This window comes from Oncorhynchus nerka, linkage group LG10, assembly GCF_034236695.1.
Source record: "Oncorhynchus nerka isolate Pitt River linkage group LG10, Oner_Uvic_2.0, whole genome shotgun sequence".
NCBI lineage: Eukaryota > Metazoa > Chordata > Actinopteri > Salmoniformes > Salmonidae > Oncorhynchus > Oncorhynchus nerka.
Window position 1 is genome coordinate 22,501,664 of NC_088405.1, and position 21,401 is coordinate 22,523,064.

The 21,401-nt window shown below is 42.7% G+C and overlaps 1 protein-coding gene across 4 annotated transcripts in view; it reads left to right on the forward strand.

The window, feature by feature from the left end:
- LOC115135025 (attractin-like protein 1) overlaps positions 1-21,401 on the forward strand; it is a 326,923-nt gene that overhangs the window by 25,955 nt on the left and 279,567 nt on the right. For all 4 annotated transcript variants that reach the window (XM_029669218.2, XM_029669216.2, XM_029669215.2 and 1 more), the window contains exons 2-5: positions 15,890-15,973; positions 16,210-16,323; positions 18,476-18,604; positions 19,986-20,194. In XM_029669218.2, the coding sequence (XP_029525078.1) occupies positions 15,890-15,973; positions 16,210-16,323; positions 18,476-18,604; positions 19,986-20,194 (536 nt within the window). The remainder of the gene's footprint in view (positions 1-15,889; positions 15,974-16,209; positions 16,324-18,475; positions 18,605-19,985; positions 20,195-21,401) is intronic.

A 21,401-nucleotide genomic window follows, 5' to 3' on the forward strand; every position in this document is an offset into this window, starting at 1 on the left:
CAGAACAGACTATGGGAGGCACACAGTACTACATAGAGCCATTACTACATGGAACTCTATTCCATATCAAGTAACTGATGCAAGCAGTAAAATTAGATTAAAAAACACCTTATGGACCAGCGGAGACTGTGAAGCAACACAAACATTGGCACAGACAAATGTGCACATGCACACACACACACACACATACACACACACACACACACACACACACACACACACACACACACACACACACACATGATAACATATGCACGATACATACACATGGATTTTGTACTGGAGATATGTGGTAGTGGTGGAGTAGGGGCCAGAGGGCAGTGTGTTGTGAAACACAGTGTTTTTTACAACAATTGTTGTGAAATCTGTGAATGTATTGTAATATTTTAAAATGGTATAAACTGCCTTAATTTTGCTGGACCCCAGGAAGAGGAGCTGCTGCTTTGGCATCCATAATACATGGGCATCCATAATACATGGGGATCCATTATAAATACAAATTCAAAATAGATAAAATAAAATAACAATCTCACCCATCCACACACAATACCCCATAATGACAAGTTGAAAACATTTTTTTAGCAAATTTAATACAGAAATCTAATTTACACAAGTATTCACATCCCTGACTCAATACTTTGTAGAAGCACCTTTTGGCAGCGATTATGGCTGTGAGTCTTTTTGTGTAAGTCTCTTAAGAGCTTTCCACACCTGGATTGTGCAACATTGGCCCATAATTCTTTAAAAAAATCTTCAAGAGTTGTCAAATTGGTTGTTTGTCATTGCTAGACAACCCTTTTCAGGTCTTGCCATAGATTTTCAAGTAGAAAATGTGAATTCACCTCCCAGTGTCTGGTGGAAAGCAGACTGAACCCGGATTCTCTAGGATTCTGCCTGAGCTTACCTCCTTTCCGTTTCTTTTTTATCCTGAAAACTGTCCAGTCCTTAAGGATTACAAGCATACCCATCACATGATGCAGCCACCACTATGCTTGAAAATATGGAATGTCTGCTTTTATTTTCTACCGATAGGTGCCCTTCTTTGCGAGGCATTGGAAAACCTCCCTGGTATTTGTGGTTGAATCTGTGTTTGAAATTCACTGCTTGACTGAGGGACCTAACAAATATTTGTATGTATGGTACAGAGATGAGGTAGTCATTAAAGAATCTTGTTAAACAATATTATTGCACACAGAGTGAGTCCATGCAACTTATTATGTGACGTGTTAAGCAGAGTTTTACTCCTGAATTTATTTAGGCCATAACAAAAGGGTTGAATACTTCTTGACTGAAGCCATTTCAGCTTTTCATTTTTCATTAATTTGGAAACATTTTTGAACAACACAATTGCCCTTTGACATTATAGGGTATTGTGTGTGTGTGTGTGTAGGCCAGTGATGACAAATTCTGGCTGTAACACAACTAAATGTGGAAAAATTCAAGAGGTGTGAACTTTTGAAGGCACTGTAATATCCTTCCGGTACAGGGACCTCGTGTGCACGCACTTCAAGAAATAAATAACAAGTCTATATGCCTAATCATATAATTATGTAGACCTATGTAATCCATATTCATTTAATAGGATCTTTATGGGCCTAATAGTAAAGATTTGTTTGTTAACTTTAAATGTATTAGCCTACCTTTTGAACATAGCATAAACAGGCTATTTATTTGTCAACTTGACTATAATTAGTAGATACATGCAGCTTCTCTTCTGTCATTACTTGATGCAGCTTCTCTTCTGTCATTACTTGATGCAGCTTCTCTTCTGTCATTACTTGATGCAGCTTCTCTTCTGTCATTACTTGATGCAGCTTCTCTCCTGTCATTACTTGATGCAGCTTCTCTCCTGTCATTACTTGATGCAGCTTCTCTCCTGTCATTACTTGGTGAAGCTTCTCACCTGTCATTACTTGATGCAGCTTCTCTTCTGTCATTACTTGATGCAGCTTCTCTTCTGTCATTACTTGGTGAAGCTTCTCTCCTGTCATTACTTGGTGAGGCTTCTCTCCTGTCATTACTTGATGCGGCTTCTCTCCTGTCATTACTTGATGCGGCTTCTCTCCTGTCATTACTTGATGCGGCTTCTCTCCTGTCATTACTTGATGCGGATTCTCTCCTGTCATTACTTGATGCGGCTTCTCTCCTGTCATTACTTGGTGAAGCTTCTCACCTGTCATTACTTGATGCAGCTTCTCTTCTGTCATTACTTGATGCAGCTTCTCTTCTGTCATTACTTGGTGAAGCTTCTCTCCTGTCATTACTTGGTGAGGCTTCTCTCCTGTCATTACTTGATGCGGCTTCTCTCCTGTCATTACTTGATGCGGCTTCTCTCCTGTCATTACTTGATGCGGATTCTCTCCTGTCATTACTTGATGCGGCTTCTCTCCTGTCATTACTTGATGCGGATTCTCTCCTGTCATTACTTGATGCGGCTTCTCTCCTGTCATTACTTGATGCGGATTCTCTCCTGTCATTACTTGATGCGGATTCTCTCCTGTCATTACTTGATGCGGATTCTCTCCTGTCATTACTTGATGCGGATTCTCTCCTGTCATTACTTGATGCGGATTCTCTCCTGTCATTACTTGATGCGGATTCTCTCCTGTCATTACTTGATGCGGCTTCTCGTCTGTCATTACTTGATGCGGCTTCTCGTCTGTCATTACTTGATGCGGCTTCTCGTCTGTCATTACTTGATGCGGCTTCTCTCCTGTCATTACTTGATGCGGCTTCTCTCCTGTCATTACTTGATGCGGCTTCTCTTCTGTCATTACTTGATGCAGCTACTCTCCTGTCATTACTTGATGCTCGTCTAGAATATTAAATAAAGCTTGCTCGCCAGAATGTCATAAATCCATAAATCCAATGCATCATCAATAACCGAGTTGACATCGAGAACAAAAGTTCTCTTTCATTTCTGCTTCTCTCACAGAGCGAGGACGTTTAGGGACCAGGGAGATTTCCAAATGACATTTAAGGAAGGAAATGAAAAGCTTTGAAAATGATCCAGCATGTTTCTGATAGTATTTCAGTTAGTCTTGGATGCAAATATTATGTGGTTGAAAATGAAATACTGTCAGCTTTTAATGTCACTGAAAGAAATGGCAATTTAGGCTACACAACAGGTCCCTAAACTCGCATTACCATTCTCTCAAAATATAGAATAAAAAACAACAACTTTTATTTAACTAGGCAAGTACGTTACTTAAGAAAAAATTCTTATTTACAATGACAGCCAAACCCGGACGATGCTGGGCCAACTGTGCGCCGCCCTATGGGACTCCCAATCACGGTCGGTAGTGATACAGCCTGGATTCGAACGAGGGTGTCTGTAGTGACGCCTCTAGCACTGAGATGCAGTGCCTTTACACCGCTGCGCCACTCAGGAGCCCTGAGAATATGCTGAAAGAAAGAAATCAAATTTCTATACTTCTCTTCCCGAGACAAAATTTTGGTCAAGTTTGGTCTATAATTTTACTTCGAGGAACACTTAATTCTGCAGGAGTTAATATTAGAATAGGCTATTGTGAGGCCTACATTCAGTGTCCAGACTTCAGTTACTATTCCAACTATTAGGCTACTCCACTCTAAAATAATTCCAACATCCATACAGTGCCATTTGATAAATGCAATGAATCATCACTTACAAAACACAAATCTAATATTCTGTGCTTGTCATTCATTAGGCCTACACACGTCTTGTAACCTAGGCTGCACTGCTGTCCTCGTTCCTCTCAGTCTCCGCCACTCATCTCTTCCTTGTGGAACCACACTGCATTTTGGAGCATATTCCTCAAGTTTGCAAGTCTATTTGCACATTTTTGGTAATGATACATAGAGTCCAAGAAACTATAGGTTATTACACTATGTTTAATTACTGTGCCGTAAAAGCATGCTCGTGCGGCATAGTTGATTTCCGCGCTTATAAACCCAGGGTCGTTAAAATACTGTTAAACTACACAAGGCTTTTAAGTTAGACCTTCCTATGTAATTGTTCCACTGTGGGCTGGGTGTAAACTGTGGGTAATAATAGTAGTAGTACTATAATGAATGGTCTATTTCTGCTCTCACACAGACCATCCAACGTCATCACACACACACTCACACACCCTACCTGGGGCGGCAGGTAGCCTAGTGGTTAGAGTGTTGGGCCAGTAACCGAAAGGTTGCTGGATCGAATCCCTGAGCTGACAAGGTAAAAATCTGTTGTTCTGCCCCTGAACAAGGCAGTTAAGGCCATCATTGTAAATAAGTATTTGTTCTTAACTGACATGCCTTGTTAAATAAAGGCAAAATATATAACTTGTGTTCATTTTTCTGGATTATGTGTGTGTTGTTATTGTAGCGCTTTATATTACTGCATTGTTTATGTCTTCACAATCACTCCTGCATCATCAGTGAATTGGTAGAGCAGCATTTAAAGTCTGGTGGGCTCTGTCTCACTCACACTAATGCAAACACACACACGCACGCACACACACACACACACACACAAGAAAAAGAAAAAACGCATTAGCCTCTATATAATTTGGCTTTCAGTTCATTTACAACCTATTTGCCGTGTTGTGACTATACAGTATATCACTATAAACATATTTGTTGTCTCATGCACAGTCTGAACCACTCTGCCACTGAGGAATTTTACCCACTAATCACCACTGCAAAGCTTTCGGTTTTAGTTTTCTATTCTCAAGCTGTATTCTACTTCCACTTCTTCTGAATGTTTTTCACTTTGTTGGTAATTGGATTCAGCAGCATCTCAGCCTTGTTCTTTTCTCTGGCAGTTGGACATATTGGTAATATTAATGAGGAAAGTGAGGCCTGTGGGATGAGCCTCATCTCATCCCTGTCAGCCATGGATCCCACCGCTGACACCAACCCTTCACACACTGGATCAGATGGGATTTACGGGATCCTGGAAAGCCTGTGATTGTCTGGTGCTTAGTTTAGATTTCACTGTCCAGATAAGAGAGGGCTACTCTGGTTTGGGTGGTGGTACCCCACATGCCATATTTCCACCTGAGCAGAGGCTATATAGGGTTGCAGTTAGTTTTTATCCACTTTACACAGGTGAAGGTTTGAAGTTTGCTGTGGAAATCTGATGTCAGCTATCATTGAATCAGAGGCTTGTGGGTGTAGTGATGTTGCCAGAATGGAGGAGGATGTGAACTTGTTCAGCTGAACACTCATATGTTCTTATAAGAGAGTGATGGAGGTGTTTTCGGAAAAGCACACTGTCTAGGAACCCATAGATTCAGATAGCTATTTGATCATACGATTTCTGAGAAAACCATGGTTTTAGTGTCATGCGTGACATTCTAGAAAGTCCCACAGAAAAACCTCTGGCGATGAGATAAGATTCACTAATCACCTGCTTTTACAAGGAACTTGTTTTCTCTGTCAGCAAGTACAGTATTACATACTAGTGTCCAGGAATGGTGTTCTTCAGAGGAAATGCAGGGAGGGCTATTTTTATATTGTGAATATATGAATAACACTGCAACGTCTTAGAGGCTGGAAGCTCAGAAGAGAATTAATTGTGTTCTCATGTGTATCAAACACCTTTTTCATGTTTATACGTGTATGTGTGTGTGCGTGCGTATTGGCGACAGGCATGCCTGTGCGCATCACATTCCCGCTCATGTTCAAGCCCTGCTCCCTCGAATGCTTCAAAATTAATTTGGCTAAGACTTGCCCCTGTTTTTCTTGAGATTTGAATGTTGTATAAACGCAGATCATTGCTATCCATATTGCTATGATGTCGCTGAGTTATCTGCGTAACTCCAGTCTATATTCCTTCAGTATGTGGTGAATTTATTTTGAGTGCCAACTTTGATGTATTGGTTACCACTTTTCAGAGCTCCGCTCGTTCACACGCGCGTTCTGTACATGCGGCGCGTTCTGTACATGCGCGTACTCTCGTGGTTGCTGGAGAAGCACGTGCCACTTGTTCCCGCGGTTTCTTTCGTTGTGTCAATTGATTGTTTTGTTTATTGAGATCTCTGCGACTTCAAAATGTACCGACGCAATTTAGAAATGTAATGTTGTGATGATTATTCATCTGCTCTAGACATACTATATTTTCCTGCAGATCTGTGACCATTCTGCAGCCTGTCTTTCTTTTTTTATACCATAAACTTGTTTTGAATATTCACAAGCTTTCATTTGACGAAATGCAGTACCTATGTTTGACTGCATCATGTGCTTCATGCTTTCCACAACACTCAATTGGGTTTCTCTGAGATTTCACACTGACATACAAGGGTATTGGTTCAAGGCAGAGGGTGTTTGGAGGGGCTGGTTAGATACGATTCTATTAACTTTAGCCTGACCTTATTTTAGAAAAGAATGTAAAAGCGATGTGATTTCTGTTCCCGGGGTCTGCCGATGAATGAATTGCTGGTGTGACGCTGCTGGACCGTGAAGAGGTGTTGGAGACGTACAAACATCAATCTCTTTTCTTACAGTCCCATTTACTCTATCCTTCATGATTTTTGTTCCTAATAAAGGATGGTCAAGGTTATTTACACCGGGTTATTCTTCTCCCCATTGTTTTCACTCTGAGAGACACACACACACACATGCTCACACACTCGCGCACACACTCAAAATCATGCAGTGATTATGATAATATCCTCCCTCAATCTTCACCCTCTTACAATGCTGATTTATCATACAGTATGTACACACACATTGTCCCTGTCAGCGGGAGCGTGATAACAGTTCTGTCCATCCCCCACTAGCAGACAGCCAAAGGACCACTGCGCCTGTACCTGTGTGTATGAGGGAACAAGGCAGCAGTCACCCATTGGGTAAATGATTCATTTATCATTGTCTATTCGCAGGGCTGCAATAGCCTGGGGGAGATGGGTGTTTTGTGTGCATCGTATGCAGCTACAGTACCACATCTCTTTAAAGGTTACGCTACAGTGAGGGAGTGGTCCTGCTCTGTCCCCAAAGAAAACAGTTGTCTTTAACAGTGTATTGAGGACATTGTGTAACACTTGAGAGATGAGGTCACTGTCAGCTGACTGGGAACTGTCACTAAGCTCTTTGTCCACTATGCTAGAGCTGTGTTTGTGTGTGTGTATGCTTATACTTACCCTTGTGCTTTGTGTGAATGTTTTCACAATCTTGGGCCCTCTCTTTATGTTGAAGAACGCATTTTCTGTTATCCTGAGTTTGGAGTGTTGTTATTGGTCGAACAATAGAGGGGCACATGACTGTGTGCTTTATTGACACCTCATGATGATTGCAGAGTCACCAAATATGTAACTATGTGCATCTGCCTATCAGTTCTCTGTATTCATTGTTTACAGAGAAATTTGAAGAATTTAATTCATCTAAGGAATGGTTGCTCCTGTTTTTCCATAGAGTAAACCTCTCCAGTTACTGCTTGCAGAAATCAAAAGAACAAAAACCTCCCACATAGTCTCATTTGACACTTTATTCTCTGTATATTTTCCTCACTTGAAACTGGACTGTGGACCTGCACTTCCTCCATCTGATCAGACTAGGTCTAGATTGTATCAGCATTCAGGGGTCTCTCTCTGATACCCTTAACCTCCTTCCTACAGCCAGGTGCTAGAGTGTATCTGACTGGTCCTGTTCACCACTTCTCTCCTCTTCTCCCATGCAGTCTCTCTCGACTCATTGAATTTGATTGAGAGCCCTTGTGCAGAGTGGGAGCAAGGCTTTGATCTGCTCCTAGCAGACAGACAGGTCAGTGAGAGCTCTTTGAGAGGGACAGGAGTGCTCAGGACCCTGAACACAGCCCACGAGAGAAGAAACATGAGACTGCTCAGACTCCTTTACTTCCGGCTGTATGTGTTGGTTGTAAGCAGAGGATGAGTACTGTAGATGGAAATGTGCTCATCATGAAAACATTGCTAAGTTTGTTCAGTTAGGAAAGTAGGAGAGAAGGCAGTCTGACTCAGCGAGAGCAGAGAGTTGGGTGTGAAAGAACTGTGAGGTCACAGGATGTTGTAGGAGGAACCAGGATAGTTCTTCCGCAGGATGCTTTTCTCCAATGAACAGTGCCTTTCATATTGGACTAGAGTTGTGTTGACTAGAGGTCAGATAGATCAGCATATATACAGTGGGGCAAAAAAGTATTTAGTCAACCACCAATTGTGCAAGTTCTCCCACTTAAAAAGACGAGACAGGCCTGTAATTTTCATCATAGGTACACTTCAACTATGACAGACAAAATGAGAAAAATAAAATCCAGAAAATCACATTGTAGGATTTTTAATGAATTTATACGCTAATTATGGTGGATAATAAGTATTTGGTCACCTACAAACAAGCAAGATTTCTGGCTCTCACAGACCTGTAACTTCTTCTTTAAGAGGCTCCTCTGTCCTCCACTCGTTTCCTGTATTAATGGCACTTGTTTGAACTTGTTATCAGTATAAAAGACACCTGTCCACAACCTCAAACAGTCACACTCCAAACTCCACTATGGCCAAGACCAAAGAGCTGTCAAAGGACACCAGAAACTAAATTGTATACCTGCACCAGGCTGGGAAGACTGAATCTGCAATAGGTAAGCAGCTTGGTTTGAAGAAATCAACTGTGGGAACAATTATTAGGAAATGGAAGACATACAAGACCACTGATAATCTCCCTCGATCTGGGGCTCCACACAAGATCTCACCCCGGGGAGTCAAAATGATCATAAGAATGGTGAGCAAAAATCCCAGAACCACACGGGGGGCCCTAGTGAATGACCTGCAGAGAGCTGGGACCAAAGTAACAAAGCCTACCATCAGTAACACACTACGCCGCCAGGGACTCAAATCCTGCAGTGCGAGACGTGTCCCCCTGCTTAAGCCAGTACATGTCCAGGCCCGTCTGAAGTTTGCTAGAGAGCATTTGGATGATCCAGAAGAAGATTGGGAGAATGTCATATGGTCAGATGAAACCAAAATAGAAATTTTTGGTAAAAACTCAACTCGTCGTGTTTGGAGGACAAAGAATGCTGAGTTGCATCCAAAGAACACCATACCTACTGTGAAGCATGGGGGTGGAAACATCATGCTTTTGGGCTGTTTTTCTGCAAAGGGACCAGGATGACTGATCCGTGTAAAGGAAAGAATGAATGGGTAGCCTAGTGGTTAGAGCGTTGGACTAGTAACCGAAAGGTTGCAAGTTCAAATCCCCGAGCTGACAAGGTACAAATCTGTCGTTCTGCCCCTGAACAGGCAGTTAACCCACTGTTCCTAGGCCGTCATTGAAAATAAGAATTTGTTCTTAACTGACTTGCCTAGTAAAATAAAGGTTAAAAAAACAAACAAAAAAAACAAAAACATAGTGAGATTTTGAGTGAAAACCTCCTTCCATCAGCAAGGGCATTGAAGATGAAACGTGGCTGGGTCTTTCAGCATGACAACGATCCCAAACACACCGCCCGGGCAACGGAGGAGTGGCTTCGTAAGCATTTCAAGGTCCTGGAGTGGCCTAGCCAGTCTCCAGATCTCAACCCCATAGAAAATCTTTGGAGGGAGTTGAAAGTCCGTGTTGCCCAGCAACAGCCCCAAAACATCACTGCTCTAGAGGAGATCTGCATGGAGGAATGGGCCAAAATACCAACAACAGTGTGTGAAAACCTTATGAAGACGTACAGAAAACATTTGACCTCTGTCATTGCCCACAAAGGGTATATAACAAAGTATTGAGATAAACTTTTGTTATTGACCAAATACTTATTTTCCACCATAATTTGCAAATAAATTCATAAAAAATCCTACAATGTGATTTTCTGGATTTTTTTCCCTCATTTTGTCTGTCATGGTTGAAGTGTACCTATGATGAAAATTACAGCCCTCTCATCTTTTTAAGTGGGAGAACTTGCACAATTGGTGGCTGACTAAATACTTTTTTGCCCCACTGTAATTGCTGGGGTTTCACTATTTTAGAGGGCTATGATAGACTATGTCTTGTCCTTCCCTGTCCTCTTCTGCAATACATGCAGAGAGAGAGAGTTAGTTAGTTGTCTGGGCATTAAGATGTGTGTTGTAGAGAGAGAGTTTCTTTTTTTGCCTATACTACCTGAGGGACAGGCGTTTCTAGTCTTACGTGTCAAGGGATTCACTGCTCAGGCCACTGTACATCTGTCTGCTACACATGATCAATTATTCACTCAGAGGAGATTAATATTTGAAAACGGTTTACTCGCCTTCCATACCTCCACTCCTGTCTGCCTTTTACTGCGTCTGCTCTTGTGGAATTCCAAAAGGAGCAGGAGCAATTTGTTTAAAGCTCGTCTCCCTGTGTTGGGTGGGAGAGCGAGAGTGCTGTCTCACTGGGAACAGACGTCATTCAATGTCTGATTTTGATTCAAATGTTGGTTGAGTTGTCAACTAGCGTGAATTCAACAACAAATGTCATGTCACTGGATTTGGATTGAACATTGGGTGAAAAAAATAGGAATTTCTCTTACATTGACTTTCAATTTCAATCAGTTGTCCACGTTGATTCAAAGTCATCACATTACATTTTTTGGTGAAAGAAAATGGTGTTGCTTCAACCAGTTTCTGCCCAGTGGGATGATGTTGGTCATACTGGACCCTGCTAAACAGTGTGCTGCTGGCCTAGTCTTCTAAAGCTACCTCACTGTGCATCTCGCTGTTCACGGTGTCATGCAGTTTTGCGTGTGCATTTTGAGTGGCTCTAGTTTTCTAAGGGTTGGCAAAATAAATGAATGGACCTGCACGCTCCGCCCACAGTTGAGGCCCGAGTCTACTTCTAGTAGCGTTTGAGCGTTTGATGCTCACAGCGTTCAGACCACTCTTGGCGATATGTGGTCAGACTGGCGCATCGCTGAAGTCTAAAAAGACGGTCCTTCAAAGGCTCTTTATGAAATGATGGATGAAACCGTCCATGTGCTTGTCCAGGTTTAACACCGGAGGAAAGAACACAGGCCTATTCATTTACTGTTAGATTTGTCATTCTACTCGTCACAGTCTGTATCCTGCATGGAAGACAGGATGTATTGGACCTTTTGATGTCTCCGGCATGGCTGCAGGTGGTCAGTAATATATTCCTCCCAGGCTCCGAGTAGAAAACACACACCTACACAATATCTCTCTCCCACAGACTGACATTGGACCAATCGGATAAGATTTTCATCTGAAAATATGAGCTTGTTGGTTGAAGTCCGCTTGAATGGGTAAGAGCTGTGTAGTACGGCAATCTGAGCTCTTGCCTTTCAGATGAATATTTATATTCCAATCCCTGGGATTAATGCGAGATTGAGAGAGAGAGAGAGAGAGATGATAACGAGAGCGAAAGAGAGCTAGAACGAGAGAGAGACGCAAACATAACCTGGTGACTCACTCACATGGCCGTGTTCATGTTTTCCTGCACCGGACGTAGCCAACCCGGTTCCCCTTCTATATTGGTGGTATTTGGAAGCATGCCTCCTAGGAGTCAGGTTGGGCTGCAATCTGTCTGTTTTAATCACATGGAGGCATCACGTTCGGCCCTCTAGGGCCCTGATCCAACTCCGGTCATGAGTGGTGTAATGTAGCGTTGTTTGTCTTGGCCTGGCTCAGACAGCCTCTGCATACTGTCTTTGTGTCTGTCTGTCTTTGTGTCTGTCTGTCTCTCTTTCTCTGTGTGTGTGTTCCCCTGCCTAACCCTGCCACAGGCCCTGACCTGGTTGTCCTGAATGCCAGATGGGTTATACTGTCTGTAATCAGCACTTAGCTCCCAGCTCAGACACGCAAAGCAAAGCAACGCAACGCAATGCAGCTTAGTTTGTTTTTTTGCTAGTGTAGTCGGTCTCTCTGTCTGACCCTCTCTCTGTCTTTCTGTCTGACTCTCTCTCGGTCTGTCTCTGTCTTTCTGTTTGACTCACTCTGTCTCTCTGTCTGACTCTCTCTCTCTGTCTGACTGTCTCTGACTCTCTCTCTGTCTGTCTGGGTCTACCTGACTCTCTGTCTGTCTGACTGTCTCTGACTCTCTCTCTGTCTGTCTGGGTCTACCTGACTCTCTGTCTGTCTGACTCTCCCTCCTTTTAATTCCCTGGAGATGCCTCTAAAAATGATGTATTATTAATAATAATAAGTCAATTCCGTGTTATATTCCCATCTGTCACTTAGTTCCACCTGGTAGTGAGTTGGTTGACTTGGTTCCATGCTGAATGTACTCTCTGCATCAGGGATGGGCAACTCCTCGGGGGCCGGAGTGGTGTCATACCTTTCCCCCATCCCTAGCAAACACAGCTAATTAAACTAATTGCATTTTAAACGGAAGATCAAGATTAGTTGATTATTGGAGTCAGGTGTGTTCGCTGGTGCCCTGGGCATAAGAGACACCAATCAGGCCACAGAGGACTGGAGTTGCCCTGCATGATTCCAGAGCACTTCTCTTAATGCATTCTTCTGTGCATTAAGGTTGTTGAAAGGTCATTGTTGTCATCTACATGACATGTGGCATAAGGTCACTGCTGATGTGTGACTAAGAGACAGTCGCTGCCCCCCGTCACACACGCACACAGAGGTGTTTGTTTTACTCTCCTTGAAGCGACCAAACAATTGATTCTCATTCAAAATCCTATTTACCCTAACCCTTAACCTAGCCCTAAACTTGACCTTAATCCCCAAACCCTAATTCTAACCCTAAGACCTAAAAATAGCCTTCTTCCTTGTGGGGACCAGCGAAATGTTCCTTGTTTTACTTCTGGTCCCTACAAGGATAGTAAAACACACACACAGACACAGACACAGTGTTGTTGGAGGGTTTGTTGTCAAGGCTGATACCAGGAAGTGATGTGGCTGGGTGCCAGTGTGACCACAGTGTCCCAGGCTCCCAGCAGTGACAATAATATATCAGATAATGGTGACTTGTGCTTTGTTTACCCCATGTCAATATCCTGAAGACATCAGCTCCTGACTCTCCTTCAGTAGTCTTCCATTTTGTCCCATTACGTCAGGGTGACCAGAGAATAGCATGGTATAATAGTCTCTGTGTGGCTGTAGATGGAGGTGTTGTCCAGTAAACAAGACCGATGCTTTCTGAATGGGAGAGCTAATGATTTCCTATAACACTTGTGGTTTCAGTGTAATTGGTTGAGATGGACGTTGGGATTCTTTTTCAGTTAAGGACCCCTTAAAGCAGACACATATCTGTCCCTCAATTCCCCATTTGAGATGAGGAAGGCTGTCAATGTGGCCACATTTAGAGAACGCCAATGCACACACATACAGACGCTAGTTAGCCACTTCCTACATACTGCATGCAGAGACATAAAATGGTATCGATGAGTTCATCTGACTATATGGGTAAGTAGAAAAAAGGCTTAATTCACAAAATCTCGCACTGTCCATTTAAAGCCCCGCCTCAGAGGAAGTTGCCGCACCTATTTCGAGTAATTCCTGTCCTAGAGCGGAAATTCACGTTTAGGTTTCAAATCAAATTGATTTATATAGCCCTTCGTACATCAGCTGATATCTCAAAGTGCTGTACAGAAACCCAGCCTAAAACCCCAAACAGCAAGCAATGCAGGTGTAGAAGCACCTGCTCAAAGACTGACGCATGCTGCTAATACATATTCAGGAATTGGGAGTGGGAACATTGTGGTGTAGTAGAGAAATAACAACATTTAGGCCACTGACTGACAGGTGTCAGTGTAACTAGCTAGCATGATAACTTTAATTAGCTAGCTATGGTTATGTCAGCACCATTTCAGACTACTATAATAATTAAGACTGTCATAATAATTATTTCAGAAAAAGACTAGCAACATACCTGTCAAGAAATGAGTCTCAGCTAAGCCTATACCAGTTGTTGACGTTGTCTGACTCTTGCCATTTGACAGTGGGAGAAAAAGTACTCAATTGTCATACCTGAGTAAATGTAAAGATAACTTAATAGAAAATGACTCAAGTAAAAGTCACCCAGTAAAATACTGTGTGCAAAAGTCTAAAAGTATTTGGTTTTAAATGTACTTAAGTATCAAAAGTAAATGGAACTTTTAAAATGTACTGAAGTATCAAAAGTACAAGTATAAACCATTTCAAATTCCGTATATTAAGCAAACCAGACGGGACAATTGTCTTTCTTTTTTTGACGGATAGCCAGAGGCACACTCCGACACTCACACAGACATCATTTACAAACGAAGCATTTGTGTTTCGTGAGTCCGCCAGATCAGAGGCAGTAGAGATGACCAGGGATGTTCTCTTGATAAGTGCGTGATTTTGACCGTTTTCATGTCAAAATGTAACGAGTACTTTTGGGTGTCAGGGAAAATGTGTGGAGTAAAAAGTACATTATTTTCATTAGGAATGTAGTAAAGTAAAAGTTGGCAAAAATATAAGTAGGAAAGTACAGATACCCCAAAAAGTATTTTTACTTGAGTACTGTACACCACTGCCGTTTTGATAATTCCAGTGAAACCGTGTCAGATTCCAGACGTTATTAATATTTGGACATGCACACGGACATGATCAAAATAGCTATATTCGTTGTTCTCTCTTCATTTCTGCAAGCTAACTAGCGTTGTCTAAATTGTGCAGCTATATATCAATGTGTTGTCTAAATTGCAGCCGCGAATCCACCATAAAAAAAGAAATAATATAACCTCTGGTTGTATGGATGGCCTAACTAGTAAATGGGTTGGAGTGTTTTATTAAATTAATGTGCATGTTTTTTTGCATGGCAAGGTGCCCTGTGAGGGTGGAGATTTCTATTTAGGATCAATGGAATGGTTGAAAATGAGCAAACCCTGCATCAGGCCGTGCAAAACTAATTTGCCTAAAACGTTAGTGGTCAAAACCATTCATCTTGGGGTGACGGGGGGAGCGGGGTTCTAAAATGTAATCATACCACGCAATTTTACGATTTTTATAAAATTGTCACATTTTATTTTTATGCAGACTAGCTCAAAAATAAGTGAAACTTGACAAGTAGATTGGGATATTTTGCTGGTAAAAAGTGCAAAAACACCCCCCCCCCCTATTTTAATTTACTCTATAGTAAGGCGCCCAAGTGTAGGGTGGTCACTAATTAACACAGCCACAAAGTAATAAACCCGGTCTATTTCTACTTTCTCTTAAAATCTGATTTTAAACCTGACTCACATTTAGCCTAACCAGACTGCTAACCTTAGCCTAACCTAGTGTTTCTCAAACTATGTCAATGGGACCCCAAGAAGTGCACGTTTTGGTTTTTGCCCTAGCACTACACACGCTACACGCTGATTGAAATAATTAACTAATCATCAAGCTTTGAGGACCGAGTTTGGGAAATGCTGGCCTAACCCTAACCTTAAAGTAAGATCAAAGCTCATTTTTGTTTTCAGGAATTTGTACGATATATAGCCAATTTTGACAATATCTGGCTGTTTTATCTAGTGGAATCCCAAGTGTAGGCTACAGAGAAAAGCTGTTTGGCTCTCAGACGACTCGCAAATAGGAAGAAGTTCCAGCAGTTGTTACTGCTTAATAAACATTGCCATGCTGGTGGGTGTTAACATTGAAATAAAACCCAGCCCTGAAACAAAATGTAGGCTGAAAAGAATTGGTCATCTCATAGGAAAAGACACGTAAGACTCACGAAAACACCCAAAGTCACACATTCAAATTTGTCACTTGAAGCACAAATACTTCATACTTTGACTAAAATGATAACTTATTGACTTATATTGTTGTGCAAAATTGTTGGTAAGCTCTGGCCATCGTCTTTTAGCTTGAACAAGTGGATTTATACTGGTATAGGTGTTTAAAAGCACATCAGCATATTAACATTTTTTGGAGTGGTTGCAAATATTTAGCAGTGGTGGGCCACCGCTGCTAAATTAATATAGGGGAAACACTGCTATACCCTCCCCCATCTATCTTTCTCCATGTTTTAATTGTTGCTTTTCACTCTTTGCCAGGTTAACAGAGCCATCAGGTTCCCTCACAGATGGACCTATCAACTACAAGTACAAGACTAAGTGCACCTGGCTGATCGAGGGCTAGTAAGTAGCTCTTGCTCTCTTTCCTTTCCTCCCTCCTATCTCTGTTCATACCCTCTTCTATCTATATTCTGTACAGTATGTATTCATTCTTAGACTGATTTGTTATTGTTCAGCAGTCTTCGTGTTAAACTCTTTGTCTAATGTAAAGACTCCTGATCATCGTGGGCAGTGTTGTAGTTACTACTGCAGCCCAATAGCTACCCATTTTAAACCATGCTCTATGTTCTGTCCCCCAGCCCAAACGCTGTGCTCAGGTTGCGCTTCAACCATTTTGCCACGGAATGTAGCTGGGACCACATGTACATCTACGATGGAGACTCCATCTATGCACCTCTGGTTGCAGTATTCAGGTGAGGTCATCATGCTGTATGCATGTACATACGTGTGTACTCTCTAGTATGCAGTCAACTGTGCATGCACGAACACCAAATACTGTATACCTCAAACCTAGCTGGGCGGATCACATGCCGCTAAATAGAATCCACACAGTGATGATTCAGAATACTGGCTAGCTGAAGAGGAATTGTTCTCTCTCTTTCCATTATAGGTAATGAGTGGGTGTTATCCATGAATCAATGGATTAATATTCTGCATTTACACTGAGTAAAAATATGAACGCAACATGTAAAGTGTTGGTCCGATGTTTCATGAGCTGAAATAAAACATCCCAGAAATGTTCCATATGGACAAAAAGCTTATTTCTTTCAAATGTGCACAGATTTAACATCCCTGTTTGTGAGCATTTCATCTTTGCCAAGATAATCCATCCTCCTGATAGGTGTGGCATATCAAGAAGCTGATTTAAACAGCATGATCATTACACAGGTGCACCTTGTGCTGGGGACAATAAAAGGCCAATCTAAAATGTGCAGTTTTCACACAACACAATTCCACAGATGTCTCAAGTTTTGAGGGAGTGTGCAATTGGCATGCTGACTGGAGGAATGTCCACCAGAGCTGATACCAGAGAATTGATTGTTAATTTCTCTACCATAAGCCACCTTCAACGTCATTTTAGAGAATCTGGCAGTACATCCAACCGGCCTCAACCTCGGACCACATGTAACCACGCCAGCCCAAGACCTCCACATCCGGCTTCTTCACCTGCGGGATTGTCTGAAACCAGCCACCTGGACAACTGATGAAACTGTGGGTTTGGACAGCTGATGAAACTGTGGGTTTGCACAACCAAAGAATTTCTGCAATAACCGGGGAAGCTCATCTGAATGTTTGTCGTCCTCACCGACTTCAGTGGGCAAATGCTCACCTTCGATGGCCACTGGGACGCTGGAGAAGTCTGCTCATCACAGATGAATCCTGGTATCAACCGTACTGGGCAGATAGTGTGCATGGCGTAGTGTGGGCGAGCGGTTTTCTGGTGTCAACGTTGTCAACAGAGTGCCCATGGTGGCGGTTGGGTTACTGTATAGGCAGGCATGAGCTACGGACAACGAGCGCAATTGCATTTTATCGACGGCAATTTGAATGCACAGGGATACCGTGACGAGATCCCGAGGCCCATTGTTGTGCCATTCATCCACTGCCATCATCTCATCTTACAGCATGGTCGCAAGGATCTACACAATTCGTGGAAGCTGAAAATGTTCTTCCATGGCCTGCATACTCATCAGACATGTCACCCATTGAGCATGTTTGGGATGCTCTGGATCGACCTGTCCGACAGCGTGTTCCAGTTCCTGCCAATATCCATCAACTTCGTACAGCCATTGAAGAGGAGTGGGACAACATCACAGGCTACTAAGAACAACAACCTGATCAACTATGCAAAGGAGATATCGCGCTGCATGAGGCAAATGGTGGTCACACCAGATACTTACTGGTTTCTGATCCACACCCTTACCTTTTTTAAAGGTGTCCGTGACCAACGGATGCATGTCTACACTTCCCGACGTGAGAGCCTAATGACTTTATTTCACTGATTTCACTGATTTTCTTATATGAATGGTAACTCAGTAAAACCTTTGAAATGGTTGCGTTTATATTTTAGTTCCGTGTAGCTCTTAGGTGTTCCTCCTCTCAAGTATTTAGAAGTAGTATTCTCCACCCACCCAGCCACCCTCCTTCCCCCTTTGAAGAATAGGTCCCTAATGTAATTCCTTCCACTGCGGGTTCTTCCATATGGACTCTCCCCTGGTCCATCAGTATTGGCTCTGTGGTCTTTGTGTTGAACCTGGTTGTAGTCTTCCTGGTGGGGAGCGGATTTCTCCTCCCTCTTTGATGACCTTGATTGAGCTGTGCAGTGCAGGCCTGAGTTTGATCCTCCATGCAATGGAGGGATCGATCCCGAGGAGAGGAAGGAGTCACTTTCTCCCGATGATGTAAGGAGGGAGGACGGGAGGGGGGGTTTTCATGGTGACAGCAAACCAGCTCAGCAGTCAAGCAAAGGGCGATCATTTATCCAGCAAGCTTTGGAGCTTAACGAGCGTGTGTGTGTGTGCGTGCGTTGCGTGCGCGTAATGTATTTTTCTTTTTCTCCCACAGCGGTCTCGTTGTCCCGGAAACGAGAGGGAATGAGACTGTTCCGGAAGTGGTAGCCACCTCTGGATATGCACTGTTGCACTTTTTCAGTGACGCTGCCTACAACCTGACTGGATTCCACATCTCCTACTCGTGAGTAGCCCCATCCCCATACACACTACATTCACAGTCAAAATCCTCACCTATACCATATATGACCAATAGGGAAGTCTCTGGCTCAGTAGCAGACAAGTCTTAACTGACATGCCTCGTTAAATAAAGGTAACGTTTTACATTTAAAATAACAGTTCCATCATGGTAGTGACTGCCCATTACTGCTTATCTCTTATTAACCATCATTTATTTCACTTTCATCAAATAAAACAAATGTAATATTTTATTACTTTATTATTTCATTCCTAGTCATCATCTCATCTCTATAGAGCTGCTGCCTATGCGGTCTGAGAGATATATTGAGAGCAGTTTCTTCGCGAAGTATCTTCTCTTGATCGTGCATTTTGCTGTCTCTTATGTAGTAAGCTTAAAAGAAACAGACAGGACAAGTAGCCACGCAATGGATTATGGTCATTGTAGTCAATTATCATGTTTTCTCTTCTAAACTATGTAGAACATTGACTCCCTACTACATTGCACAGTTCAGGCATGAGCAGATTTATCTCTAGAAAAACTGCAATTTGCGCATTGAGCTCACAGAAGAAAAAAAAATACGTAATGGAATTCAAATAATTGAAATGATGTTTTTCAATTAAGTTGTTTAGAAAACTGAAAATAAATAACCAACATTTCGGTTAATCGCTCAGCACTACTGCACACATACAACTTCAGACTCTCTAGGCCACATTGTAGACCCTGGAGACTAGGGTCTACAATGTCTGTCACAAGAGTAGCTGGGAATTGGCATTACAGCTGAGAAGATGACACCCCTTAACATAGGAGATACGTGTGTGTGTGATTCTGAAAATGAATTCATTGGGTTGTCTCAGAAAGCAGCAGCCAAAGAGAAAGATGAGCTTTCAAATAAGTCAAGCTCAGCCTCGAGGCCTCCAGCACAGACACACACCATGTGGCCATAAAGGTGTTGCCATAGCAACACTCTTGTCACAGCGGTAAACATTATAGTCCCCCTGTTGCTGAAAAGCCCATGTATTACCCTGGATCCTTGACCTCCTTCTGTTTCTGTCTACCTTCCCTCTTTCTCTATTATTTTGTCTGCACATCTCTTTAATTCTCTCTCCATTGCTCTGTATCTCACCCTGTGTCTGTTCTGCTCCCTGAAAACACATACCCCAATTACAAGTCAATCACCTCTGTCAATCAATCATTCTTTCAGCTATTTGTTTTTCCTCAATTATTTATTTATTTTTATTCAACATTTATTGATACAAGTAAGTGAATTAAGAGCAAATTCTTATTTATGATAAATGATAACCTTTCCAAATGTACTTCCCCATCCCTGCCATGGTCTCATGCTTTCACTCATCTAATTCACCATCTCTCCATTCTGGGTCTATAGGGTCAACTCGTGCCCCAATAACTGCTCCAGTCATGGGAAGTGCAGCACAGGGAACTCCATCGCCAGCCGGGTGTACTGCGAGTGTGAGAAGTACTGGAAGGGCGAGGCCTGTGACATCCCCTACTGCAGGAACAACTGTGGCAGCCCCGACCAGGGCTACTGTGACCTTACTGGGGAGAAGAGCTGTGTCTGCAACGACAGCTGGCAAGGTCCGACTAGGGCTATGGTTATAATGTGTCAAAGTTTTCACAATGTTGTGGTGTGGTATCTCCATGTTGGTTCATAGGGTTCATTCATTCTTCAAAGACAAAGCTAAGTTATTTTTGTTCTTGTAGATTGAGTCCCACTGCCATCTTCTGGCTGAAATGAGAACTGTGAAGAGAGAGGCACAGAGACCATGTTTCATATATTACAGTAATACAAGCTGACATCTGAAGTGCTCAGCAGATAGGACAGTCTTAGTTTAGATGAAGGGAATGAGGTCATGTTGTAGGATGCTTGTAGCCTGTTAGATAATAGCGAACACTGTTTTGACAGCTTGGTAGTTGGAGCCTTTTTCATGCTCTAACAATCTAATCTTGAGATGAAGGTGGAAGACCATCGGTTTCTGCACGATCTTATTTAAAATGACCCATCCTGTCCGTTTTCATACAGGCTACACTAAATACACTTGCTTGTCTGTTGACCAAGAGGAGCTCTTATGTTCCATGTCTGCCATCTAGTGGTGCTGGAGGTTTTGTTCTTACACCTGGTGGGTCGCTGGTCTGGGTATCCTCTTAGTATAACCATGCATTGACTTGATCTCTACTGTTCCTTAATACTGTATGGGGATGTATTAACATGTCTTATTTACAGTAGAACCACCCAAACGCCTCTCAATGAGACGGAACTGTCCAGCAGGGTAGAACCACTTAAGAACCTCTCAATGAGACGGAACTGTCTAGCAGGGTAGAACCACCCAAGCACCTCTCAATGAGACGGAACTGTCTAGCAGGGTAGAACCACCCAAGAACCTCTCAATGAGACGGAACTGTCTAGCAGGGTAGAACCACCTAAGCACCTCTCAATAAGACAGAACATTCCAGCAGGGTAGAACCACCCAAGCGCCTCTCAATGAGACGGAACTGTCTAGCAGGGTAGAACCACCCAGTCACCTCTCAATGAGACGGAACTGTCTAGCAGGTTAGAACCACCCAGTCACCTCTCAATGAGACGGAACTGTCTAGCAGGGTAGAACCACCCAGTCACCTCTCAATGAGACGGAACTGTCTAGCAGGGTAGAACCACCCAGTCACCTCTCAATGAGACGGAACTGTCTAGCAGGGTAGAACCACCCAGTCACCTCTCAATGAGACGGAACTGTCCTGCAGGGTAGAACCACCCAAACACCTCTCAATGAGACGGAACTGTCTAGCA